At 60.7% G+C, this 26,131-nt stretch overlaps 3 protein-coding genes across 9 annotated transcripts; 2 read left to right on the top strand and 1 right to left on the bottom strand.

The window, feature by feature from the left end:
* Positions 1-802: 802 nt before the first annotated feature.
* Positions 803-5,380, top strand: PRKAG3 (protein kinase AMP-activated non-catalytic subunit gamma 3). Of its 6 annotated transcripts, none has more exons than XM_052676281.1 (13): positions 805-1,300; positions 2,057-2,096; positions 2,328-2,569; positions 2,652-2,733; positions 2,812-2,870; positions 2,988-3,033; positions 3,144-3,198; positions 3,307-3,433; positions 3,525-3,690; positions 3,774-3,811; positions 3,884-4,030; positions 4,112-4,281; positions 4,793-5,380. In XM_052676281.1, exons 1-12 carry the CDS (start codon positions 1,268-1,270, stop codon positions 4,226-4,228), a joined length of 1,152 nt encoding a protein of 383 aa, XP_052532241.1. In that variant the 5' UTR covers positions 805-1,267; the 3' UTR covers positions 4,229-4,281; positions 4,793-5,380. The 6 variants fall into 6 exon arrangements, with proteins under 6 accessions (XP_052532237.1, XP_052532239.1, XP_052532238.1 ...); XM_052676282.1 differs by having other exon boundaries at positions 2,340-2,569; XM_052676277.1 differs by having other exon boundaries at positions 803-1,300; positions 2,812-3,033; positions 4,112-4,205.
* A 419-nt stretch (positions 5,381-5,799) lies between these two features.
* LOC128077280 (sterol 26-hydroxylase, mitochondrial) lies at positions 5,800-10,073 on the bottom strand. The gene is made up of 9 exons (XM_052676275.1): positions 9,834-10,073; positions 8,042-8,232; positions 7,683-7,882; positions 7,414-7,611; positions 7,141-7,304; positions 6,806-6,972; positions 6,471-6,552; positions 6,203-6,403; positions 5,800-6,108 (listed from the first exon to the last, which is right to left on the bottom strand). Exons 1-9 carry the CDS (start codon positions 10,056-10,058, stop codon positions 5,983-5,985), a joined length of 1,554 nt encoding a protein of 517 aa, XP_052532235.1. The 5' UTR covers positions 10,059-10,073; the 3' UTR covers positions 5,800-5,982.
* A 6,455-nt stretch (positions 10,074-16,528) lies between these two features.
* Positions 16,529-24,675, top strand: WNT6 (Wnt family member 6). 2 transcript variants are annotated; one of them, XM_052675905.1, is made up of 4 exons: positions 16,529-16,826; positions 21,576-21,791; positions 23,344-23,645; positions 23,989-24,675. In XM_052675905.1, the coding sequence occupies exons 1-4, from the start codon at positions 16,544-16,546 to the stop codon at positions 24,448-24,450; spliced, it is 1,263 nt and encodes a 420-aa protein (XP_052531865.1). In that variant the 5' UTR covers positions 16,529-16,543; the 3' UTR covers positions 24,451-24,675. The 2 variants fall into 2 exon arrangements, with proteins under 2 accessions (XP_052531865.1, XP_052531867.1); XM_052675907.1 differs by having other exon boundaries at positions 16,632-16,826; positions 21,571-21,791.
* The last annotated feature ends 1,456 nt before the right edge of the window (positions 24,676-26,131 follow it).

The raw sequence follows: 26,131 nt of genomic DNA on the forward strand, positions 1-26,131 counted from the left end.
CTTGTGCCCTCTCTGTCTGATCACACCTGGTGGCCCCTTCTGTGGTGAAGGCACAGTGGGTGCTTGGCTGGGGCGCTACGGGGCTGGGGCTTGCAGAAAGCCCTTCCCTCTGCTTTCCCTGCAGCCCCCCATGCCTGCAGCAGGCCCTGTTTTCTGGTCTCCTTGGTGACAATCTCATCGCTCCTCGGCTTCTCTCCAGCACCTGAAAATAGCCACCGAAAGTGGAGATGCCTGCTGCCAGCACCGCCACCGTGGCCAGGCTGGAGCCAGGCTGACCCGCTCAGGGCTGGACGCTTACATCTGCAGGCCAGTATCACACGGTAGTGAGGCAGCCTGGGGGAACCCTTGTGTCACCTCAACACCACTGGCTCGTGCCCAGCCCTGAGCCTCCATTCTCTTACCTCCTCTGTTTCTCCCTGTCTTTGGGTAATGCCTTTGCTATAGCTCTTGGTGTAGTTCTTTTTGCTCCTTGCAACCCATACAACGTGCACGGGGATTTTGCGGCTGCCCCTGCATCCCATGGGTATTTTGGGAAGCTGTTGACTGTGATTTAAAATCATCTGCCTGGCACCCGTGTGGGGGCCCATGGCCCTGCTCCCTGCTTTGACCAGGGTCCAGCTGTCCCCTGGGGTGAGTTGGAGCCTCCCTGTCCCTATGGCTGGCCATGGGTCTGCTCGCCCACGGCCGCTCTGGGGCTGGCCCGGCAGTGGGCCAGGGCGATATTTGAACCTTCCTGAAATAGAAACGGAGCTGGGAGCAAGCGTGGGGTGGGAGGGGGTGGCCCAGTGGGGTAAGGGAAGAGGGCTGGGGACATGAGATCTGGGGGCTGGGAAGAGGCTGGATGGCAGCAGCACCCCAGGATGGGCCGTGGCATGGGGACCGAGTGCCCAGCTAAGCTGTCCGTGTGTCCCACGTTGTGCTGGCTGTCACTGGGGCCATTTATCCAACATCCTGCAGTACGTGTGGTGCTGTACCACTGCTCCTGCTGCAGCAGCCACATCCAGGTGGTGTTGAGTCGTGCTCTGGGTAAAAAAGTTGGGGGGCTGGGGATAGCTTTTCCTCCTCTGGCTATCCATCCATCCCCTGTGTCCCCAGGTGCAGCAGGTGCTGCAGACTGAGATGACGGGGTGACGCTATGGGTGCTGCCCGGTGGCAGTGCCCCCCCCTGCCGTTGGAGGGGGCATGGCTGGCATTGCTGAGTGACACCCTATCTGCCAGGCCCCGGCCAGCCGCGGGCCCAGAATAGCAGCGCTGCCCTGCAGTCAGCATGGAGCAACTCTCCAGCCCTGCCGCTCCCCAGGTACCCTCAGGACGGGTGGGGGGCCAGGCTCGGTAACCCCCACTTGGGACCAGCCATGCCGGGTGGGGGGTTGGTGGCACCTGTTCTGTGGCTGGATTGGTGTGGGGGCAAAGACGCAGGGCACAGCACAAACCTGCCTGCCCCCACTGTCCCCAGCTGCTGGGGAATTATTGGGGTGGGGGGCATTTGTGTAAGGTTACCTCCCTGCCAAGGCAGCTCTGGCCTCCTTAGAGAGCAATCCATGTGGCTTTGTTGTTGTAGGGTGGCATGTAAACACTGGCTCTGCTGGCAGCTCTGCCCATGGTTCGTGCTGCTTTGTTATGGTAGGGTCGTCTGGGGGACTGATGGGGGCACGGGGCCAACCGGCTTGTTCTGATTGTTCCCACTACTGCCTGGGCTCCCCCTTTGTTATTGTAGGCTCTCCCAGCGTGAGGCTGGGCATACCTAGAACCGTGTGGCAGGTGGTGCTGGCAGGACTCTCAGCATCAGAGGAAGCTGGAGTGGGATTTACACCTTGGAGACTAGGGGAGGGAGAGGAAGGGCACGGGGTTGCCTCAGCTCGGACAGTGAAGGGAGCATTGTGTGTTCTGGCATCCCATGCCCTGCACCTAGGATCCTTCAGGAGTAGACAAGCTCTGTCCCAATGGGGCCTATGCTGGCAGGGAACTCTCTGGGGGCTGCAGCCTGGGGTGGGATGAGATGGGCGCGAGGTGAGCTAGCTGCTGCTGACCCCCCTGTCTCTGCATGCCCCTGCAGATGGTGCTGCTGGATGCTGCTGCCCGCCCCATGGAGGAAGGTGGGTAGCACGCAGGGGGACAAGCAGCATATATATGGATAGCAGGTGGGGCTGGCTCACTCATGCAATGAGTGCATAAGCCCTTGGCCTGCTTGGAAAGCCCATGTCACCTCACTCAACTCCTTCCAGGCTGAACAGCTGCTGTGCTCTGCACTGCCTCTGTCCCTGCACAGTGGGGTCTGGGGGTTCTGCTGCACTGAGACCCAGCAGCTCAGCTCATTGCTGGGGTAGGTGTGCCCACAGGGTTCCCAGAGGCACTACATCCCAGGGGAAAAGAGGAGGAGGAGGAGGAAAAGCAGAAGGGCTCCGGGCCCGTCACTTTCACGCTGGGCAATGAGATCTTGGGGCTGGAACCTGACAACAATTTCCAGAGCCCTGACGCTGAGGTCTACATGCACTTCATGAGGAGTCACTGCTGCTATGACGCTGTTCCCACCAGCTGCAAGCTTGTTGTCTTTGACACCACGCTGGAGGTGAGGCCACGAGGATCACTGGTGTCAAACTGGGCAGGGGGTCCTCCGTGTCCTCCTGACTCACTCCCTTCTCTGCTGGCAGATCAAGAAAGCTTTTGTGGCACTGGTGGCCAATGGGGTGCGGGCAGCCCCACTGTGGGACAGCAAGATGCAGGCCTTTGTGGGTGAGTTCCTGGGCAGCCAGGGCAACAGAGGGACTGCTATGGGATGTGGGCAGAGTGGGCAGCCCCATGTCTCTGCAGGGATGCTCACCATCACTGACTTCATCAACATCCTGCACCGCTACTACCGCTCGCCCCTGGTGAGTGCCCCAGACTGTGATGGGCATGATTCTGCCCTCAGGGTGATGGGAGGAATGTGGGGGAACGAGGCAGCCCTTAGCCATGCCACCCTGAGTAGGGCATCATCTTGCCCTCAGGTCCAGATCTACGAGGTGGAGGAGCACAAGATTGAGACGTGGAGAGGTAGAAGCTGGAGGTGACGGGGGGTGTCTGGGCTGGGGACATCCGTCATGTTCAGCGTGGGGGTGGCTCTAGGAGTGTGGGACACCACTTGCAGCTCTCTCCCTTTGCAGAGGTGTACTTGCAGGGCTCCTTCAAGCCGCTTGTCTACATCTCCCCAAGCGATAGGTGAGCTCCTGCCTAGGGGGGAGATCTGGCAAGACCCCCACCTGGGGGTGGGCACCAACTCAGGGCACTAGGAGGCTTCTGGGCACAGCCACATCCCCCCACCTGCAGCCTTTTCGATGCCGTCTACTCCTTGATCAAGCACAAGATCCATCGCCTGCCAGTCATTGAGCCCATCTCAGGCAACGTGCTGCACATCCTCACCCACAAGCGCATCCTCAAGTTCCTCCACATCTTCGTGAGTATGAGGTGGAACGGAGATGGAGCAGTCTGTCGCTGCAGGGTAGGGTATGTGCACAGTGTGTGCTCACGTGCACTGCCTGCTCCAGGGCTCCACCATCCCCAAGCCGCGCTTCCTAAAGAAAACAGTGCAGGAGCTGTGTGTTGGCACCTTCCGTGACGTGGCTGTCGTACCTGAGAATGCTCCTGTGTATGCTGCTCTGGAGATATTTGTGGACCGCCGTGTCTCTGCGCTGCCCGTTGTTAATGCTGCAGGTATCCTGTAGCTCCTACCCTATGCCCACCTCAACATCCCCTCCTGCCATCCCCTCCTCACCCTCTCCTCTGTCTCCTTGCAGGTCAAGTGGTTGGGCTCTACTCCAGGTTTGATGTCATTGTGAGTATTGAGCATGTTGGCGTGGCCATGGTAGCAGTGGGAAAACATCCTGAGCATCATCATTCCTCCCAGCACCTGGCAGCGCAGAAGACCTACAACAACCTGGACATCAGCGTGCGGGAGGCGCTGCGGCAGCGCACCGTGTGCCTGGAGGGCGTCCTCACCTGCTACCCCCACGAAACCATGGAGGACATCATCGACCGCATCACCGAGGAGCAGGTGAGTGGCAGGAGCACATCCTTTCCATTCATCTGTGCTATTCCCTGCTCGCTGCCCACCTGTGATACTCTGCACCCACAGGTCCATCGCCTGGTTCTGGTGGACGAGAACCGGTACCCGCGGGGCATCGTCTCCCTCTCTGACATCCTCCAGGCCTTGGTGCTCACTCCCGCAGGTATCGATGCTCTTAACTCTTAGCCCACGACGCTCCATCTTTCTCCATTCGCACCCTCCATTTCTCTCCACTTCAGGTAGGCGCTGCCCCTCTGCCACTGCAGAGCTGGCCAGGGAGGGGGGATCTGGGAGCACTGGGGGTGCCCAGGTGGTGACACAAGGTGATGGCTGTCCCAGGGTCTCTAGGTGGGATGCAGGTTGCACAGTTCTTAGGGCTGGGTGATGGTTTTGGGGACATGATGCAGCCCAAGACAAAACTTAACCTTTTGGCATCGCTTCCTGGTCTTCATGTCCACCTGGTCCCCAACAGTGCCCCGTGCATAAGGTGTCAGGGCCGCATTAAGCAGGCATGGGACCTGCACGATGCCCACATGGGTGGCAGTGCCAGGGGGAGACCAGCAGTATATCCCCCTCCAGACCAACCCCATCTCTTTCGCCAGTGCTTGTACACGAGTCCGGGATGAAGGTTGTCCCTGTGCTCTGTGTCCCGCAGCTGCAGGGCGGGATGCAGTGCTATGCTGCAGGGTGCCCAGCCCCGTGTGGTGCCCACAGGGGGGTTATGGCCTCGCACACTCTCTCGCCCTGCAGGCATTGATCGACACTCGCTCTGAGGACACCAGGGAAGTGCCACAGGCTCATCCAACGCGGGGCCTCTTGCTCGGGTACCGCAGGGCCGTGGAAGGAGGCTTGGGGCCCAGGGGCTCTCCATGGGGTGGGGCTGCCCACCTACCCTGACCCTGGGATTCACTCTGAGCCTGGGGCCAACTCCTGCCAACCTTGGGAGGAACAGAGCGGGGGAAAAAGGGTCCAAGCGTGCCTCCAGACTGCGAGCACACAGGGATGCTCAGTAGGCACCGTGCTACCAGGAGCTGTGCAGCTGGACACAGGAACACCTGCATGGCCCTGGGGGACCTGCAACATCCCCCCCTCCCAGCGACTGCTGTCCCCTCCTGCTGTGAGACCCCAGTGCTTCAGGTCCCACTGGTTGTGCCGGGTGCCTGGGAGGAGCGCATGGCTCAGCTGCACGCACAGGCTTGTTTTTTGTAGGGTCTCCAAGGCTGAGCGCTCGGATAGAGGTGCTCACAGGGGGACCCTGTACACTGATAGGGGGATGGGGGGGTAATTTATTTATTTGCCAGTCTCTTCAGCCTTGCTGGAATAAAGCAGCCTACCCTAGGCACCGTGTTGTGGCCTTTCTGGGCATGCAGCCTGGCACAGCTCTTTGGGATAAGGCTGGGAATGGGGCTTCAGCGTAGCCAGAAGGATGGGGATGTTGGCTTACACTGGGGTGTGCAGCTCAATGGCTCCACTGGGGCTGAGGTGACTCTTGAGCCCATTCTTCCTCCCACTACTTTGCCCCTGCTCCCATAACCGCATTCCTGGGGAAGGACAGCTGACGGCAGAAGATCCCCTGTGCTCTGTAGTCCTGGTGCTGCCAGGAGACATGGTGCCAGCACCCATCCCTGTAGGGTCACCTGACTCCATCCCTTGGGACCACACACAAACCCTAAAACCCCATCGCTCAACCCCAAACCCTGCTGGCAGCTTAGCCCTGCAGTGCGAGGAAGGGGGAAACTGAGGCACGGAGAAGGGGCTGGGGCCAAGGTCAGTTATTCAGGCAGGACCCCAGGCACAGCTCCACACGCAGCGGCACAATCACGGGACGAAGAACACCCACCCAATGGCTGCAAACCCCTCCCTGTGCCCCCTGGTTCCTGTGCACGGGGCAGATGGGGGCACTCCCGGTGGCATGTGAAAGGCACAACGATGCCCTGAGCTCAGGGGGCCCCCGGGCGAGCGATGAACTCCAGGTTGATGGGCTTGTCAGCCACCAGGACGATGCGGGACACAGATGTCACCTCCACGCCACGGGGGTCTGGCCGCACCTCGAAGGCTTGGATGATCTGTTGGGACAGACAGAGGGGCAGCAGTGCCTCGGGACCAAACCAGACCAGCACAGCTCATGGTGAGCTTCCCAGGATGGGAGACCCCACTCACCCTGGCGAGGGCCAGGTGCATCTCCAGCTCAGCGATGCGGCGACCAACGCAGGCACGGACCCCATAGCCAAAAGGGATGGAGCTGAAGGGGTGGTGGGGGGAACCGTGTCCCCGGAGCCAGCGCTGGGGCAGGAAGCGCTCCGGCTCGGGAAAGTAGGTCTCGTCATGGGACATGGCATAGTGTGCCAGGACGAAGAGGGTCTGTGGGGTGAGAAGGGGTTAATGCCCTTGGATGCAGTGGGTTACCCCCAGCACAGCCCCCACTCACATTCTTGGGGAAGAGGTAGTCTCCGATGATGATGTCCTTCTCATAGAAGACCCTGGCGTTGGTGGGCACCACGGGATACACCCTGAGCCAGGACAGGGGGAGAGGCGTTGTGGGAGATGAACATCTCTTGCTGCTCGGTGGCTCCATCTCCCTCTCCAGGGAGGAGATGGGTGGCTGAATGTGACCCCAAGGGGCTGTAAGCCAGCTCTACACCCTGGCCAATGCTCCCATGTCCCACTCCATGGGTCCTCTGCTAAGCACGTGCTCTCGTGTGGGGGAACAGGCTGTGCCAATCCAACTACTCACCCCAACCCAAGAGGGAACAGGGGCTATACCTCAGTGTCTCCTTGATAACAGCCCGGAGCATCGGCATCTTGGGGATATCCTCAGCACCAGGAAACCGGTCTGGGGGCACGACGGCTTTCAGCTCCTGATACAGGGTCTCCTGGATGCCCAAGTCTCGGGAGAGGTGGTAGAGAGCCCAGCACAACGTGTTGGAGGTCTGGGGGTGCAGAGGGAAAACAGGAGTGAGAAGCAGTGAGAATGGGGAAAGTGAGGCATGAAGCAGACAGGTGGCAGAGGGGGTTATGGGGTCTCCACTGACTACTTCCCTGCCCATGCCCCTAGCGCTGAGACTGGGGCGTTCTGGAGACGCCCCGGTGGCCCTCACCGTGTCCACGCCAGCCAGCAGCAGCTCGGCCACACTGCCATACACCTCGTCCAGGCTGAGGTGGCCACTGGCCAGCAAGTAGCTCAGATAGCCCTGAGACACCTCCATGCCCTTCTCCACGTGCCCCTCCAGCTCCTTCATCTTCCGATCGATCAGCCTCTTGCCTGCAGGGATGGACACCCGATGCTGACATAGCGGGTGGTGAGCCCCAGGTGGCCAAAATCGCTGCTCCCCATTCAGGATCACGGGTCCAATCCCATCTCCGTGGCTCACCAAAGGCAAAGATGGTGTCCCAGCTGTCCAGGTAGCGGTCCCAGAAGGGCAGCACCTTGCGGCTCCAGCGGGGCAGGACAGTGGCAAAGATAGAGTTCTTGAACATGAGGTTGATGGAATCGATGAAGTGCTGGGTCTCGGCGGGGACCTGCTGCTTCAGGCACCCAATGCGGGTCTCGAAAAGGATATAGGAGATCCCTGCGGGGGACAGGCGGCATCCAGAGCCCCGCAGGGGTGGGGGGAGCGGAGTGGGGCTGAGGCCCCCCTACCTTCCAGGGCGAAGCGGTACAGCAGGTTGGCCACATCCCCCACCAGCACCCCTGAGGGGCTGCGGCTCCGCTCGTCCCGCAGCCGCACCATCAGGTCAGACACCACCTCACCGATGGCATCCGCGTACAGCACCGCCTCCGAGGGCTTCAGCAGCCGCTTGTTGAGGACCTGCCGCAGGCGGTACCAGCGCTCCCCTTCCCTGCATGGGGATGGGACTCGGTGCATCCCCAATCCATGGGAGCATCCTGCACCACGCCACCCCGATCCCTGGCAATCTGTCCACCCACTGTGGCTCTGGGCAGAAGGAGCAAAGGGAGCTCCTATCCGCATCCCCTCGTCGCTGTGGGGCCGGACTCACTCAGTGAAGGGTCCGTAGGGCAGGCGTCGCGTGTCCCGGTGCTCCTTCCATAGGGCCATGTCGCTCCGCATCGGGTACTTGCCCTCCTGCCGCAGCAGCTGCTCCAGCACCACCGGGCTCCCGATGTTGATGTTCTGGTAGTGTCCAAAGGTTGACCTCCAGATGGGGCCATAGATGCGCCGGGACATTAGCTGCAATGTACGCGCAGGACAAGGTAGGGTGCATAGTACATCAGGGCAGGGGGCAGCACTCAGCACTGAGCACAGACTGGTGCATGGCACAGAGCGGTGCATCCATCATCCACCCCAGAGTGCGTGGAGAGCCTTGGCAAGACCCAGAGAGGATAGCAAGGACAGGAACAACTGCCATGCACAGGGCAGGAAGATGCAGGCCCATTGTGGTGGCTGTCAGCAGATCCACAGAATCACCCAATCCCCACTCTTCTAAACCCAAGGACAGCCCTTGAACCCACCACCGATAAGGGTGGTTAATGATCAGCGTTGTGCACAGCGCTGGGGCCACACAAGGCCTTGGGGACATACCATCCAGGGAACACCCACCAGCCCTGGTCCTTCTCTGGGCTCAGAGTTCTGCTGTGCTCATACCCTAACTCTAACCCTAATCCCACACCCACCAAAGCCATGGCCCTCTCAGAGCACCACTACCCCAGGCACTCTGGGGTCAGCTGAGCACCCCCTTGCCATCCACAGGGACATTTCCAGAGGGTGTTTGACACCTTGCTGGGTACCAAGAGCCCCTCTGGAGCTGGGCTGAGCCTGGGGGGCTGTGAGCACCCTACAGGAAAGCCCCAGTCCCCATTCCCCTGGCTGCTGGGATGCACGTGGTACAATCTCCCTTGGTGACTGCGTTGCAGCCTGAGCCCAGATTCATCTGGATTCGTCACCACCAGGAGACAGACGTTCCTCGTGCATGGTGGCAGCAGGAGGGGGAGGGACGGCCGCCCCAGTGCTGCAGGCAGCATCCCAGGAAGAGGGGCCTGAGAGTTAGGGTCACACAGGCTGTGGGTTAGGATCAAAGCCTCTCTGCCATCGGGTGCTCACAGCCACAACCCAACACAACGCAGGCCTTGTGCAGCAGGGCAGGGAGAAGCTGCTGGGATCCAAGGAAGGCATCTCCAGAGCTGTTTGTAAAGCTGGGCCTTGCTTGGAGCCCCGTGGAGCAGCAGGGACCTGTGCCTGCTCCCTGACCCCTTCTGCCCTGTGACAGTCCCTTCACCAACAGCAGTGCCAGCTGCTTGGTGGTGTAGGGAGGCTCCATTCTGCACTCCTCCTGTTCCCATCCTGCACTCAGCTCCCGGACATGGCAGGTCGGAGCTCCTGGCTGCTGGAGGATTGGATGCCGCTTGGCTCACGGCCAGCCAAGCCCATGGCTTGCTTCATCTGATGTATGAGGAAATGTTCGGAGAAGGAAACAAACACCTCTGCCTGCTTCTATCCTGCCTTCCCAGGCACCACCTGCCCCACATCTAACCCCAGTGCTACTGGCTTGGGGTGCCAGGACCCTGCACACAGCCCCCAGACCATCGGGGACCGTTGCCGTGCCCAGCTCATGCACTGGGGGCAGCTGGAGACACCCTTCGGTGTCCCGCTCTGTGCATCACCCCAGGGGTAGCAGGGTGCACCTTCCCCCAACGCTGCCCACCCCCATCTCCCCGCAGTCACTCAGTGCTCACCCCACGCCGGTCCCCGGCGCACCTCTGCCGCAGCATCACTCCCCACCGCGCCCCCAGAGCATCCCCTCGTCTCCACACCCCCTGGGACCCCCCGGGCACCTGGAGGCGGTGCGTATGCAGCAGGTAGCCGCGCAGGAAGAGCCAGACGAAAGTCCTGAGCAGCCCCGGCCCCGGCAGCTCCGCCGGTCCCTTCAGCCGCGCCGGCCCCGCCGCCGCCGCCGCCGAACTGCCGGTCCTGTACGGCGGCCCCGGGCAGATCGGCGGCGGCGGGCGGAGGCGTAGGGGCAGCAGCAGCCGCCGAGCCCCGCCGCTCGGGCCCGCCATGCTCCGTCGGCAGCGCACGGGACGGGGCGGTGCGGAGCGGTGCAGGAGGCGGCACCGGGGGCGGTGCGGGGGGCGGTGAGGAGGCGGCACCGGAGCTGGGAAGCGGGCGCCGAGAGCCGGGCAGGGGCAACGCGAACCGAGTGCCGGGGACCGGGAAATGCACGGAGGGTACCGGGTGCGGTGTGCGCCTCGTGCAGCAGGCAACGGGCACTACGTGATGGTTGCTGCGCACCGAACGCCGTGCGGCAAACACTGAGTGCAGTGCACTGATTGGGATGGCTGCTCCTCCTGGCCTGCCCTGTCCTTGCCCTTGTCCTAGACATGGCAGTCTCACCCATCGTTCCCTGTTCCCGCCTGGCTCGATCACCGTATTTCTCTTTGTTCCTATTTCTGCCCCATTTTTCTTCCCATCTTTGCCACTGTCCATTCTTGTCCCTATTGCTCCCCTCACAGCAATGCATCTCCTGCAGTAGCCTGGAACCACTTGTGAACAGTGGAGGGTCCCTTGGAAAGGTCTCCAGGAGACACAGGGACAGTGACAGGAGTGTTGTTAAGCGGAGGTTGCCCAGAGCATTCATCCCTCCCTCCCCGGGGTAGGGTTTGGATGCTCAGAGAGGGCACAGCCACACCGCAGGGGAGCTGATGGGGCTGCCAGCTGGGAGAGCCTAGCGTGCCCATTGTGGCTGCGGGCACCTTGCTGGAGGTGGCTTTGGTTTGTCACAGTGATGAGGAACATGGCATCAGCTCCAGTCCACAAGCAGGGCTGCACTGCAGTTATGTACAGGACACGGCCAGCCTGGCACTGCCATGGGCTACTGCTGTGCTTGGGTGCCTGCCCTGCTCTAGGCTGCTCCAGCCTCTGGCTGGGACATCCTGATGTTAATCATTAACCACCTTTATCACACGATTGGTTCAATGTCCTGGAGGGAGATACTCCGTCCTCAGGACAGGCGGACACTTTGGAGCCCAATAAGTGACTGTATCCCTGTCCCACCACGTCCTGGCTGCGGGAACAGGGGATGTCCCAGGCCGGGCTCCAGGCTTCTGATGTGCTCCGTTCAGGGACTGGAGATGCTGCGAGCGGGCAGCTGCGTGCCTGCCGGCACCGGGAAGACGGGACACACAAGTGTGAGCGCCTGCCGCCATCTGATGGCGGCTCCCAGCCATCTCACAGCTAGGAACCCCCCCAGGGCCCCGCCTGTCTCATCCTACTGGGGCTGCGTTGCCCCTTGCTGGGGAGCACTTAGAGCCCACCTTTTCCCTTGAACAGTCCCATCACGCGGGGAGATCCCAGCGTCGGGGCTGGGTGCAGAGGACCCCGGCAGCCGCTAGGCTGTGCTCCCGCATCTCCCACCGCCGCGCTCAGCCCCGTTCCCCCTTCCCCGCCGCAGGACCCGATCCCTCTCCCCAGCCTGAGCCGTGATACCCCCGGGTGGCAGCACCCAGCGCTGCTCCTCCGCTCGCTCTCAGCCCGGGGATGCGCTGTGAGTCAGCCGCGGGCAGCGGTGGCAGCGGGAGGCCCGAGGCCACGGGGATGGCTGCCAGGGCTGCGGGGGAGGCCGTGCGGGAAGAAGAGGGGCGGTGAGTCAGGCCGCCCGGTGGGGACTTCCAAAAGGAAGTGGCTGGGCTGTGACACATCTCCAGCAGGAGGATGCTGTGAGGGTCCTGGGGCAGCTCCAGCTGTGGGACAGCTCGCTGGGTGGGGAGGGGCTGCGTGTGGGGTGAGTGTCACTGCATTGGAGGGGCTCTGGGAAGGGGCATGCAAGGCAGGAGAGCCAACCCAGTGCTAATCCATGAGGATGGACCTGTGGGACTGCTGCTTTTCTCAGTCCCCCTGCAAGCATCCCTCACCCAACCCACTGGACACAGCGCACTGGGTGCTGGTTGCAACGTGGTGGGTCCTGGCTGAATCTTCTTTCTGTGACTCGTGCAGTATCACCCATTGGCTGCAAGCTTTTCCCAGGGCTGCATCCGCTGACCCCGCTTTGCAGTCGCACAGATGGGGATGTCTCATGGGAGGGCATCCCCTGAGTCACTCCAGGAAAGACCAGGCTGCAAGAAAGGGTCCCAGGACCATCAATAGTCTGTATGTGGAGATGGCCAACACACCAGCTGTGTGTCACCACACTGTCACTGCCTGAGTCACAGGCTGTGTTGGGATCAGTAGGGGGCTGTGCAGCTGGCAAGGGGGACATGGCAGATCCAGAAAGAAGGGGACATGTCCCAGATCTGTGTCAGCTGCTTTAGAACTGAGTTTTTCACCAACAACTGGGGTAGCCCAGCTGTGTAGGACTCAGCACCCGCACTGACCTCCATGCCCCAAAGGCTGTGGGGCCAGAGGCTGGAGCAGACCTGGGGCCGGCGGCGGGCACGCAGGCAGGCTGTTATCGGGGAGACGGGAGGCAGCCTGGGCTGCTCTCAAGTGGGCCAGTCTGATTAGTGCCTTCAAGTGCCTACAGAGTTATTCTAAGTCAAGTGGGCGTGAAGGGATCTGAGATCGCCAGCCTGGGACCGGCGTCGGGCGAGGGACCTGGTTCCCCATCACCTCTGCTCCCCACGGCTCCCAGCGGCCCTATGAGGTGCTCCCTGCTCCAGCTGCCTCTTTCTGTCCCTTACTCCCACTGCAAAAGGCTGTTTGCTCCAGCCCAGAGCAAACCTGATTTTATCTCCTGACTGCAGTTCCCTTGGCCGTGGGCCATGGTTGATTCCTCCTACGCAGGACTTGTAAAGCCCACTGAGGGACCCGTGCACAGAGCGGGCTGTGTACACTGCCACATGACATCATGTTTACGGCCCGCAGGGGCCCAAGGACATCCCCTCCCAGCGGCACTGCTCCCAGCCTGCACGAGCCATGCGCTTCCTTGCTGGCCTGCTGCTGGGCAGCATCCTGTGCTCCCTGTGCTGGGCAGAATGGGGCACAGGGAGCTGGCAGAGCAGGACCAGCCCCAGCACTGTGTTTGTCTGGGAAGAGGTGTTTTGAGCTCTGCTGGACCCCCCAGGCTTGGCTTTTCCCTATGGAGTGTGAAGAATAGAGTCTGTGCTAACATTGAGTGTGGGCTGCTCAGCAGCACAAGGTCAGGCCCTCCTCAAGTTGTTGCTCAGAGTGAAAGACCAATTTTCTCCCTCTGGGACATGGATGTTCCTGTCTCTCCCAAGACAGAACTGTTTTGTGCTGTTGCACAAAACTAAGGCTCTTGGGAAAAAGAACAGCATCCAGAGCCACAGGGGCTCTCTAAAGAGTGTTGGGCCCTCCTTTCCTTCCTTCCTTCCTTCCTTCCTTCCTTCCTTCCTTCCTTCCTTCCTTCCTTCCTTCCTTCCTTCCTTCCTTCCTTCCTTCCTTCCTTCCTTCCTTCCTTCCTTCCTTCCTTCCTTCCTTCCTTCCTTCCTTCCTTCCTTCCTTCCTTCCTTCCTTCCTTCCTTCCTTCCTTCCTTCCTTCCTTCCTTCCTTCTTTCCTTATTTCCTTCCTTCTTTCCTTATTTCCTTCCTTCCTTCCTTCCTTCCTTCCTTCCTTCCTTCCTTCCTTCCTTCCTTCCTTCCTTCCTTCCTTCCTTCCTTCCTTCCTTCCTTCCTTCCTTCCTTCCTTCCTTCCTTCCTTCCTTCCTTCTTTCCTTATTTCCTTCCTTCCTTCCTTCCTTCCTTCCTTCCTTCCTTCCTTCCTTCCTTCCTTCCTTCCTTCCTTCCTTCCTTCCTTCCTTCCTTCCTTCCTTCCTTCCTTCCTTCCTTCCTTCCTTCCTTTCTTCCTTCCTTCCTTCCTTCCTTGCTTCCTTCCTTCCTTCCTTCCCTCCTTCCTTCCTTCCTTCCTTCCTTCCTTCCTTCCTTCCTTCCCTCCTTCCTTCCCTCCTTCCTTACCTCCTTCCCTCCTTCCTTCCCTCCTTCCTTCCCTCCTTCCCATCACTCCATATATCCCTCCCTCCCTCCATTCATCTATCCATCTCTCCATCATTCTATCCATCGTTGACCCCTGTCTGACATCCATCCTCTCTCACACTGCACTTTGGTGTACAGGGACCTCTGAATCTGGCAATGGAGGGTCAGAAGCATCTTGAACACCAGCAGCGAGGATCTCTGGGGGACTCTCAAGGCCACAGAGGGAGTCTGTGAGAATATCTGTGCCCATGGGTGCCCAAAATGTTGTCACACGGGGATGAGATGACCTCACTGAGGCATTCCTAGGGGTGCAGTATGCACAGATGTGAAGGTGTGGGCTGGGGTCTGTCCCCATGCAGCCCCGGTGTCCCCCCAGCACCTGCCCGCCCCTCCACACCATTACCCCGCGTCCGCGGAAGGGGACCTTGTTGTTTTAATAAGATCATTCTCCTCCCGCCGTGAGGTCGCAACCCCAGGCTGATGACATCACATGGTGCTGCCATGGGGACGCCGGGATGTCACAAAAACAGCGCGATGACCTCACTGCAGGAGCGGGAGATGGGGCCAGGCCGGGTTTGATCACCGATGTCCTCGGGAGCGAAGGCGGGAGGGATGCTGGGAAAAGTATGCGGCTGCTGCGCGCCGCGCTGTTTGGGTTGGAAGTGGCCACACTTTCCCCTCAGCAGGGAGGGCCAGTGCCCTCCGTTCCCCCCCATGGGCCTCCTGGTTGTGGCTGGGGGGCCACGATATCAACACCCCGCAGCTGGACCTCGAAGCACCCATGTGCCTCCGCAGCCCACGGCATCACCGCTTGGGGACCCACAGCCACTGGGGTCCTGGGCTCCCCATCTCTTCTGCACGGGGTGTAGGGATGGCTGTGTGCCCCCCAGCACCTCCCGTCATTAATTTCCATCAGTGGCCAAGAGGGTCCAGGGCGGGGGGGTGGGGGGTGGTGGCAGAGAAACACAGCGCTTTCCCCCTGATAGCAAAAATAAATACATTAAAATTCTTGCAGGAGGCAGAAGAATGCAGGACGGCAGGAAAAAATTGTTTTATAATTTGTAATAACACAAAAGCCAGAGGGGGGGGGGGGGGGGGAGAGAATGATGAGCTGTGAGAGGCGAGGGAAGGCTGAGACAAAGGGCTGGCTGTGGCAGAGAGGGCTGCTTCTTGGTGGCGGTCCCCTGAAGGATGGGGTCCTTTGTGTCCCAGTGCAGAGGAGGTGTCCTGGGGTTGCATGCTGCCATGGCTCTCTGTGTGGGTCTCAGCATCACTGTGCCTCGGTTTCCCTTTCTGAATGGTGTGTCATCAGCCACATACCCCCACAGGGGACAGACAGTTCACCCCATGTCTGACACGGCAGTAGGGACGTGACAAGGCGAGCCGCTGTGTGCCAGGCACGCACCTGCTGCTGAGATGGGCCCCCCCTTTTGGGGATGAAATCAAAGGGATTCTTCTGCCCTTAGGAAATCAGATAAAGGCTTCTCACCTGCCCCGTGCTCCCTTTGCAGTACAGATGAAGGCAGCAGGGAGCTCAGGGAGGGGGGACAACAGGCGTTTTCAACACAGTGGCAGATGAGCCGTGTGTCACTGCAGCACAGTGTCAGCCTCAACAGGGATGTACCCTCCTCGGGAGCTGCCTATCCATGTGTCCCCCCTAATCTCAAGGCAACGAGGAACTCATGGGATAGATGGGATAGAAATTGGTGGTTGAAAGTGAAAGACCCCAGGAGGTGGACACGGTGCTGAAGCACAGATGCAGTCCCCAGCTCAGGTCCCTGTGTCCCCATAGACGGAGAGAGGAGAGCTCGAGGCTGGTCACCACCCCATGGGTGCAGAGCTGGAGGCAAGAGGACAAGGGGAACCTGGGCTGAACCCTGGGTAATTGTTCCCAAGGCTGTCTGGGGGAGTTAAAATTGAGGTGGGAGCCTATAGGCATTGACCATCCCATCTCCAGCCCTGTCGTGTACTCCTGCTCCCTCCTCAGCCCCTCACCTCCTCCTTCCCAGGATAGGTCCTGGTGCCTGCTTGAAGCCATGATGGGGGCTGCCTTTCTCCCAGCCTCAGCTGCACCTGAGATGAGATCACCTTTACCAAGCTGCTTCCCCCCATGCTCCTCTCCTGTACCTTCTCTGCTCTGTTTGCTCCTGGGGAGCTCCTTGTCCTGTCACCCCTTTACTCCAGGGGTGGCTCTGCGGAGTGCGAGTGGATCTGAGTGCTGAGAGGCACTTGGGGGTGTCTCTTGTCATGGTCCCCAGCTGAGACAGTCTGATGCAATGCCAGTAGTGCCAGGTTTGTGCCAGGCAGACCCCACTGGAGAGAGGAAACCAGGGCACCACAGGGTTGCCAGGTGTGGGCAGTGGGCACCAGGCAGGGGTGCAAGAGGAAGTGGACACCTCGAGGGCAGGCTGGACAAGGCAGAGCAGTTCTAGGAGCCCGGGCGAGGCTGTGCCAAGCACGGCAAAGGGGACGTGGTGACAGGCAAGCCGCTGCCACCGTCTGTGCCCACGTCGTGCCCAAGGTCTGCGTGCGCGGATCTGCGTTTGGCATCCCGGAGTCCCCCCGCCCGGCCCGCCCTGTCCGTCCCCCCGGGCTCCGGTTTCGCTGTCGGAGGCAGATGCTTTCGCAGCCCTGTCCCTCCTCCTCCTCCTTCTGCGGAGCAGCCTCCTCGCCGCGCTCCAGCCGCCCGGAGGTGCCTGCCCAGCCCGGCCCCCCCCGGCCCCGCTGCGCCGGGCTGGCGGAGGGAGGCAGCGGGCAGCCCCGCAGCCCTCCGGGGGCTCGGAGGGGGCTCGGCTCTCCCGACTGGCCCCCAACCTTGGCAGAATGTTGCCCCGCTCTCGGACCCAGCTGGGGCTCTTCTTCATCCTCCTCTGCCCCGCCAATATCATCGGGCTCTGGTGGTGAGTATAGGGCATCCTGGGGGGGCTGACGGGGAGGGGGATTGCCGAAGGTTTCGCTGGATCGGGGACTGAGCCCTCGACTAACCGCTTCGGTGGGGACAGCGGTGAGCCAGAGCCAGTCTATGGGGTGTGCGCTGCCTGGTTTGGGGTCCCCATAACCGGTGTCGGGGGGCAGAACTGCGGAGGGTTTGGGGACGAGGCCTCTCCCTCACAGCCTCTCCCCGCACCCCGAGCACTGAGTGCCTTCGGGGCAGGGAGGGGCCTCCAGACCCCTCCAATAAGTCAACTTTAATTAAAAGCCCGAGGGTCCCCACGGCGTCCCCTGGCCGCGGCGGGGACAAAACCCCCGTTTGTAGTGGTGCCTTCATCAAAGGCAGCAGGGACGGTGCCTCGCAGGATCCCGGAGGGGGTGGGGGATTCATTACAGAGCTGGGACCCAGCCTCGGAAAGCCCAGGTATCTGTCGAAACATGAACTATTTAAATCTATTAAGAATTTCACCCAGCCTGTCTTTATCCGGTTTTAAGTGCTTAGATTCCAGCTCCCCGGCGTGCCGTCCGGGCTATCATTCATTATCTGAGGCTATTCGTCTCCACATTGTCACACTCTTTTGACCCCTAAAATAAAGTTTTCCGTAACCCATTCCCCTCCCGTTCCCCCGCACTCCCGGCACCGATTTATTCCGCAGCTCCATCCCCTCCACCAGCGCGGGCAAAGCGGGGATGGGGGGGGTGGGGGGGGGGGGGCGGCTCGGTGGGTACAGATGGTGACGGCGTTGTGCTGGCAGAGTTGCTGGGGAAGGGGTTAAATCGGGTCGTGGCAGGGTTTCGTTGCAGAAAGCCCCGGCAGGGTACGTTGCGTGCCGCACTCCCTGCTCCCCACCGCTCGCCTCCGGACATCTGCGCCATCCCGGGGCACGCTCCCTCCCGCCGGCTGAGCGCTGCGTTATTTCCTTGGCTCGCTCTCAGCCCGCTGCTTTGCGCACGCAAAAGACTGTCCTTCCATCCGTCCCGGGGTTTGGTGGCGGCGGGAGAGCTTCTCTTTGCTGTCCCTCGTGCGTGGGGGTCTCGGCTTTATGCCTCTGCGCAAGAACGCTGAGGGCTGAGAAAGAGCATCCTTACCGCAGTCGGGTGTCCTCAGGGGGATCGCTGAAGATACAGGCACGCTCATCCCCTGTGCGCTGCACCCCTATGTCTGAGGAGAGGCAGGGGGACATAGGGACAGGCAGACACACAGACCTTCTGCATTCAGAAGGGAGAGTGGTGTCAACAGGGAAGCTGTGCCATCGTGCTGCAGGGCACTGTTTGCACCAGGCTGTAGTCTTAGGAACCCAAGGCATATTCAGGGCAAGATTTTGGCTGAGAGGATTTGTGCTTGTGTCCAGTCTGTGCGGCTGCCCCTGGCCACTCACACAGCTGTTCCTGCTGATGTGTCACCACTGCTGCTGGCTCCCACTCACCTGCAATGAATGTTTGGGGTGAATGAAGTCAGGAGATAAAAGAGACAGCCCCAGCATCAGAGCAAGGAAGAAAAGAATCCCCAGCACCTGCAGTGCCTTGGTCTGTCTGTTGGCACCCATGGGCTCCCTCTGCTGCACCAAGGGATTCGTGGTCCCTCTCCCCAGAGCCACCCACTGTGGGCTCTGTGCACCAGCAGCCTCCTGTTTTGCTCAGCCACCTGACCAGCACCACGCTGGTACACAGCAGGGCTGAGCCTGTAAGGGCAGGCTGCTGGGCTGGCATGCTCTGGGTGAGCACTGTGAGTCACTTGCTGAGCTCAATGACCCACAGTCGCCACCCGGCTGCCCTCAGCCCCCCAGTGCCTGCAGGCCATTCTGGGCATGCCCCAACCCTGGCACGGCCAGTGTGGGTGCCCTGTCCTGCAGGACAGTCACACTGAGCAAACACCCCTTTCTTCCCATCCCAAGGTATTCCAGGCTTGGTCACAGCTTTGTGGCCATCACCTCCATGGGTGCGTGCTCCAGGAGCTCAGCTCTCAGTGCTTGTATCCCACAGCTCTTTTCTCCACAAACAGGTGCAGGAAAACCTCTGGGCTCAGGGGCTTGGCTGGGCACCACAGGTTGCTGCAGCTTTGAGCTGGGATAGAGACATGGGTGCAAGGCGAACTGCGCCTTCACCATCCTGCAGAAGGGTCCCACATTTCCTCCATGAACATTATCTGGTGCACTGAAACTCAAAGCACAGCCAGCATCCTCCTTGCTAGGAGACATCCCTATGCCCCTGCTTCATACTGCATGTCAGTAGCACAGCTCCAGGCCAGTGGGATGGGAATATGCCCTTTTGGGAAGGAGTAGGGAAGCTAAATACAACACTGATGTGCACCTTAGCATCCCTGGAGCATCCCCCCATCACCTGCCTGCAAACCAGGACCCCGCGGGCTCTCCTTGTGCATAGTGCCTAGCACAGGAGCCCTGCTCCGTGCTGTCCAGGGTGCCTGAGGGCTGAGCAGGATTTGTATCAGGTCCTTCAGCCTAAGATTTTGGTTTGGAACTGGGTTGGAGTCTCCATTACCCTGAGGACAGGGCTTGTACCAGAAGCTGCAACTTGGGCTTCCTGAGCATCCCTGGGTGCAGACTCTGGGAACCAACGGGGTGGCAGCTGCATGTCAGTGGGGAAGAAGGTTTTTAGGGAAGGTCCAGGTCCTCTGCCATGCCTCATTTTCCCCTTTTGGTAATAGGGGCTGAATCCCTTGCTAGGAAGCGCTGCAAAAATCACTGCAGTCTGCATTCTGAGGGGCTGCCACTATGTGCCATTCCAGCAGTGGGCGCAGAGATGCTGCGGGGGTACTGAGCTCAGAGAGGGGCTGCAGAAGTGAGGTGCCCTGGGTGGGCTGGGGGGGCACACTGGCGACCCAGCTTCATCACCAGGGCAGGGGGAGGAGTGCCCGGCGGCAGAGGTGGGGCACCTTAATTGTAGATGCGGGAGGCCTTGGAGCAGGACAAGCTCAGGCAGATCTGGGCCCCGCGCTGGAGCCCTTGCCAAAGCAGTAGCAGTTTGGCAGCATTTTTCTTGCCCTCGTTCCCCCCCCCCCCCCCAGCCCCACAAAGCAAAACAGCTCTTGGGCTCCCAGCGGCTTCCCCTCACAAAAAAGCAGAGCCCAGCGGAAATTAATATTGCACCGGACTTAGGCAGCCCATCCCATGCCTCGCTGGGTCGGCCGGGGCTGACGGCCAGGGGTGGGGACCCCCGCGGTGCCGCTGGGGTCGAGCGCTCCCCATCCTGCCGGCCCCTCTGATCCAGCACGGCCGGGGTGAGCCACAGTTCAGCATTTGATCTGAGGGCCCGAGGGCTCGTGCATCGTTTTTATAAGACGTACAAAGAGTCCTCGCTTAATGAAAGTCCCATCCCCAGCTCCCCTTCTTCCCCACCCCGCTGGATCAGCCAGACGAGCCTTCCCAGGCTGGAATGGGAGCTTGAATGTCCATATGGATATTGTGGGGTGGGATAGGATGGGACAGGATGGGACAAGACAGGATGAGATGGGGTGGGATTGGATGGGACAGGCTGCCCACATGCCTCAGTTTCCCCATATGCAGATGACTTAGAAAGGAACTGGGCGTTGCTGTCCCATGATGCTCCTCCAGTTGCCCACCAAAAGGACACCAAACTGTGGGCCCTGAGCTCCCCAGCAGGCCCATGGACTTGCTTCAGTTTCTCTGCTGGCAGCCAGACTCACGGGCTGCGCATTGCTTTAGTCTTTAAACGTCTGGCCGAAGTATCAGGGCCCATTTTCCTGGCTGAGAAGACATGTCAACCCACACCCAGCCCTGCTCACAACGTCCCCATCCCAACCTCTGTCCCTATCTGTTCCAGGGATGGGTCAGCCTGATCCAGAGTAGGTGTGGAGCAAGGGCAGCCTGTGCAGAGCTCGCACCCCAAAACTAGGCTGTAGGAGGGACTTTGTAGTTCCTGCAGCCTGGTGTCCCATACACAGCCCCCAAGCTGAGAGAGGGAGAGAAAAAAGGAAACCCAGGACATACTTAAACACAGAGATTCATCTTGTGATTTTTGAGCCCCTGGGGCTTGGCCAGACTATAAAGGCTTGTCTGGGTTTGGAAGCGGCACTCAGCAGCAAGTGGGGCTGCACCCAAAAACACGGCCTGGGAGCTTTCACTTCAGAAGGGGAGGGGGATGGCACGCAGTGCCTGGGATGGGACACTGCTGGCACAGGCATGAGAGGATCTGGCTTGCACACTGGGGCACAGCAGCTTCCCTTTGCAATTCAGGTGGCCCAGGGCCATGTGCCGGCCAGAGGTAACAGGCACTGTGGGACAGGCAGCGTGGGCAGGAGGCTGTCAGCACACGGCATGCCCGCCCTCTGCCCGAGGCACTGCTGGGCCATTGCCCACCCCGGCACGGGGCACGGTGCCGGCAGCTGTGCAGCTGTGTGAGGGCACTCTGGGCAAAATGTGTGGGGGAAGTACAGGAATTTCTGTAGCCGGCGGCGTGCCGTTGTGCTCAGGCTTTGCCTTCCAGCCTGAGATGCATGCGCCGCTCTCCAGCTGTGCTGGCGAGGAGCTGCTTTTGGCAGGGCCCCAGCTGAGACTTGCCCTCCCGCGCTGGGATCAGCAGAGCCAGCAGCACCCTCCAGCCCCACAGCTTGGGCTCTGCCCCATCCCCATCCGGCTCTGCAGGGCACAGCATCCCCCATACGCTGGGTGTCCCCGGAGGTGGATCCGGCCATGCCTGGTGCTGGTTTTGCTCTGCTCACTGTCCCTCCTGCAGGGCAGTGGGGAGCCCCCTGGTCATGGACCCCAACAGCATCTGCCGCAAGACGAAGCGGCTGGCAGGGAAGCAGGCGGAGCTGTGCCAGCTGGAGCCAGAGATCGTGCAAGAGGTGGCCAAGGGCACCAAGCTGGGCGTGCGGGAGTGCCAGTACCAATTCCGCTTCCGCCGCTGGAATTGCACCAGCCACAGCAAGTACTTCGGCAAGATCCTGCAGCAGGGTAAGGTCCAGCTTCACAACTTCTAAAAAACCACAGCCCCCGGGCTTTGCACCTCCTGGTACAACTGGGGCAGAGCCGGAGCGTGTGGACGTGTGTGCACGCAGAGGGGGTTGCTCAGAGCTCTGTGGTGCAGCCAAGCTGCCGGGACATGTCTCCCTGTGTTGTAATGAAGCAATTAGCGATGCTCCCAGACAGCGCGGGGCTGCGCACAGCCCAAGAATGCACCCTCGTCTGGCAGTGATTTACTGCTCCCTCAGGACCCCGCTATGTGGGGAGGGGGCCTGGGTGGGAGGTGGCCCTGCAGGTGCCTAGACCATGCAAACCCCTTGTCCTGCCCCTGGGGCATCACCTCTGTGTGCACTTCCCGTGCCTGAGGCATGGCTGTAGGGCAGGATGAGCCAAACCCATCCATTGGTCCAACCCAACACCAGTGCAACACCAGGGTAGGGGGCTGAGCAATCAAGAGGAGGGGAGAGTGCTGTGCTAGCAGGATCGCTTCCATGGGCATCGGTCCCACATCAGTCCCTGTGCTGGGGGGAGCATGGGTGCTGGTGCAAGACCAGGAATCTGCTCTTGGAGCTGATCGCTGGGGACAGGAGGGACAGCTGTTCCCTAGTGTGCAGCTGGAAAAGCATCAATGTGCCCAGTTCCCTTTCTTCCCACAGACTCCCTCAATTCTGAGAGCATTTCAGGGCGTGGGATGTGGAAACAGCCCTCCTGCAGGCCACGTGTGCTGTCCTTCCCTCCCTGGTCCATCCTTGGCACCACACAGCACTCCCCTGCAGCACTGCAAGGACACATCCCCTGGCCAGCTGTGTCCCAGCTGTAGGGAGTGAGTGACAGTGCAGGGCTAGGGGGGCAACCTGAGAGCTGCTGCGGTTGGCAGTGAGCAAGCAGCTGTGCATGTGTGCAGGGATGGGGTCACCATGAGAACGTGTCATACATCTCCATCACATGTGTGATATGTTGGTGGGTTAGGATGCATGTGGGACACAGTGCAGCAATGCTGCTGGGGCTGCTCCTGGCAGGATGAGGCTCCCAAATTTTGCCACAGATATGAGGAGACACTGCGTTCCTGCTTCTGTTATCAGAGTTGGCTCCAGTGACCACGCCGGTGCACCTCCCCAAAACCCTTTCCCTCTCTCTATGGATTGCAAAAAGAGTTACATCTGCCATTGCCCTTCCCCTCTGTCCCCATGCCACCCTAATTAAATGTGTCCCCACCCCCTGCCAGCCCTGCCCTGGCAGCCACCTGGCACAGGGTAACCCATGAGCCCCCCAGCATGGTGCTGCACCCCTCCTGCCAGAATCCCCCGCTGGCTGCGGCTGTGAGCGGCAGGTCCGGGCAGGGGAAGGATGCTTGGAATTTGTGTCCCGGAGCAGAGAGAGACAAGAGCAAATACTAATAATAAATAATCCTGTGGGGTGGAGGCTGTGCTGGAGCAGGGAGGGGGGTGGGCAGAGACCCATGGCAAAGCGAGTATGGGGGGGAGCAGGCAGGATGGCATCCTCACTGTCACCTCGCACCATGTCCCCTTCTGTCCCCCTGCAGACATCCGGGAGACAGCCTTCGTGTACGCCATCACGGCGGCTGGTGTCAGCCACGCCATCACACAGGCCTGCAGCATGGGCGAGCTGCTGCAGTGTGGCTGTGAGCTGACACGGAGCCGGGCACCCCCATCACCCACGGCCGGGCCGGGCACCGAGGGCACAGCCTGGGAATGGGGGGGCTGTGGGGACGACGTGCAGTTTGGCTATGAGAAGTCACAGCAGTTCATGGATGCCAAGAGCAAGAAGGGGAAAAATGACATCCGTGCACTCATTGATCTGCATAACAACGAGGCTGGGCGCTTGGTAAGGCTCCATGCACACCCTGCTCTCTTTAGCATCACCTTACACTCCTTTGGGTCGTCATCCCTACCGACCCCAATACGGTCTGGAAGTCCTTCGGGACTTCTGTCCATCCTCCCCTGGGTGATATCATTAGACTGGGTATGCAGGGATACAGGGATGAAGGAATACAGGGGTGCTGGGATTCTGGGATGCAGGGATGTAGGAATGCTGAGATGCAGGGAGGTTGGGAGGTACGGATACTGGGATGCCGGGATGCTGAGATACTGAGATGCAGGGATGCTGGGATGCAGGGAGGTGGGTACCAGGGGAATAGCAGGGACTCAGCACTGCCGTCTGTCCACAGGCAGTGCGCAGCTACATGAGGACAGAGTGCAAATGCCACGGGCTCTCGGGCTCCTGCACGCTGCGCACCTGCTGGCGCAAGATGCCCCATTTCCGCGAGGTGGGCGACCGCCTGCTCGAGCGCTTCAACGGCGCCTTCAAGGTGATGGGGGGCAATGATGGGAAGACCCTCATCCCGGTGGGCGACAACATCAAACCTCCTGACAAGCAGGACCTCATCTACTCGGCCGACTCGCCCGATTTCTGCTCTGCCAACCGCAAGACGGGCTCGCTGGGCACGCGGGGCCGCGTCTGCAACAGCACGGCCATGGACACGAGCGGCTGCGACCTGCTGTGCTGCGGGCGCGGGCACCGCGATGAGACCGTGGTGCTGGAGGAGAACTGCCTGTGCCGCTTCCACTGGTGCTGCGTGGTGCAGTGCCGCAAGTGCTCCGTCCGCCAGGAGCTCAGCCTCTGCATCTGATGGCCTCTCCGTGGGGCGGGGACGCTTGGGGGGCCGCTCCCAGGATGGTGCCGAGGGCACAGGGACACAGAGACGTGATGCAGTGGGACCTTATGGGCTGGGGGACTGTGAGCCCAGCTCTGCGGTTGGATGTCCCTGCAGCGTGGGGACGCTACCCAGCATCCCCACGGCCCTGCAGTGGGGCCGCGGTGCGGAGCTTCGTCTAATAAAGCTATTTAAAGCCGGTGTGCCCTCTGCTCACCTCTCCCAGCAGGCACCGCCACCTGCCCCAACACTGTGGTGATGGGTTTTGTGCATGTTGCTGGCATCCTCTGTTCTTCTCACTGCCTCCAGCCACCTCCGCTGCAGGGCCTGGCATGGCAGAGCCCTATGCAGTGCCGCTGGCACCTTGGGGTTGGTGGCATGCGAGGCATTCGCTTGGCGTGCCATGGGCCACGTGCAGCCTCACCTGGGTGGCACAGTGCCAGGCAGGGCTGGGGAACCTGAGCAGCCCATACCCTGCTGGGCAAATGCAGGGCAAGAAGCAGCAGCAATGCCCACCAGCAGACACTGGTGACACGCTCCTTGTCCACCCCATCCATCAATGAGAAATCAGGGTGTTGGTGAACCATTAAATTGGCCCAGAGAGCACTGGGGCGGAAGCATCTACATGTCAACTGCAGCTTTAGAGTTGGAAATTCCCTCCTGGCTCCAGGAGAGGGGCGGCACACGGGGCTCCCGGGAACTCCCGGCCGCACGCATGGCCCTGGAGCACATGGGTGTGTGTGCCAAGGTGCGTGTGTGAACAGGCAGCTGCAGTGTGCACGCTCAGGTTGCACGCCCACTCATGGTCATGCCTGCACGTGGGCATACGATTCCATGCGCGCACTCTTCGCTGTGTGTGTGAGAATCTTGTGTGTGTGCAAAAGGTTTGCCCACGTGGCTCCATGCATGCCCGTCAGTGCATGGCAAATTGTTGGCATGTGTTTGTCGGTGACCCCATGTGTTTGCTTGCATGTATCTTAGCTCTGTGTCACCGCTGCTCTCCCTCTGCACCGTCCCAGTTGCTCTGAATGCTGACTCGCTGGGAGATGTCAGAGTGCAGAGGCTGTGCTGTGGCTGGGAACACTGTTCCTTGGCTCCATCCCAGTCTTCCACAATCTGCTTTCCCCAGGGGCTGCCTCAGTTTTCCTACAATGGGCTGAACGCGCATGGCACTGGAAGACTGGATGCCACCTAAAGCCTGGGGAAGGCAGGATGCTGTTGTATGGGGTCTGACCTGTGTCCTCCCTGCCATTGTCCCAGAGATTGAAAACCCCAAAAGCCAGAAACGTAGAGGGAGAGGAACCTAGAAAACCAAGATCCCAGCGTCCTGGGAAACCTCATTTCCCTAGCAGCTCTCAAATGCCCAGCAGTGCCCCGGGGCTCCCTAGATCCTCTCCTCTCCAGACCATTAGAGACCCCCCCCGTAACCCCCAAAGCCCCGCAGCATCCCTACCGTAGCCGTGGCAACGCGGGATGTGCGATACGGGACGGGGCGCTTTGCGGGATGCCGGACGGCCGCTAGGGGGAGCCACGGCCCGGCCGGGGGGGGCTGGGGTGCGTGGGGATGTATGGGGGTGGGCACGGGATGGTTGTGTATGGAGGGACATGATGGGGTGCGGGGGGGAATGATCGCAGATCTTGGTGCTGGGCAGTGCAA

The sequence above is a fragment of the Tympanuchus pallidicinctus genome, unplaced genomic scaffold (assembly GCF_026119805.1).
Source record: "Tympanuchus pallidicinctus isolate F22 unplaced genomic scaffold, pur_lepc_1.0 scaffold15, whole genome shotgun sequence".
Lineage (NCBI taxonomy): Eukaryota > Metazoa > Chordata > Aves > Galliformes > Phasianidae > Tympanuchus > Tympanuchus pallidicinctus.

Excerpts from the sequence above, each read along its gene's own strand:
- PRKAG3 (XM_052676277.1), top strand. The coding sequence starts at position 1,268 with ATGGAGCAACTCTCCAGCCCTGCCGCTCCCCAG. Across the intron at positions 3,034-3,143 it reads CAAGATTGAGACGTGGAGAG|AGGTGTACTTGCAGGGCTCC; the intron begins GTAGAAGCTGGA and ends CTCCCTTTGCAG. Across the intron at positions 3,434-3,524 it reads TCAAGTTCCTCCACATCTTC|GGCTCCACCATCCCCAAGCC; the intron begins GTGAGTATGAGG and ends TGCCTGCTCCAG.
- WNT6 (XM_052675905.1), top strand. The coding sequence starts at position 16,544 with ATGCTTTCGCAGCCCTGTCCCTCCTCCTCCTCCTTCTGCGGAGCAGCC. Across the intron at positions 21,792-23,343 it reads CGGCAAGATCCTGCAGCAGG|ACATCCGGGAGACAGCCTTC; the intron begins GTAAGGTCCAGC and ends GTCCCCCTGCAG. Across the intron at positions 23,646-23,988 it reads ACAACGAGGCTGGGCGCTTG|GCAGTGCGCAGCTACATGAG; the intron begins GTAAGGCTCCAT and ends GTCTGTCCACAG.
- LOC128077280 (XM_052676275.1), bottom strand. The coding sequence starts at position 10,058 with ATGGCGGGCCCGAGCGGCGGGGCTCGGCGGCTGCTGCTGCCCCTACGC. Across the intron at positions 7,883-8,041 it reads CCCTACGGACCCTTCACTGA|GGAAGGGGAGCGCTGGTACC; the intron begins GTGAGTCCGGCC and ends ATCCCCATGCAG. Across the intron at positions 6,404-6,470 it reads ACTACCTCTTCCCCAAGAAT|ACCCTCTTCGTCCTGGCACA; the intron begins GTGAGTGGGGGC and ends CTCACCCCACAG.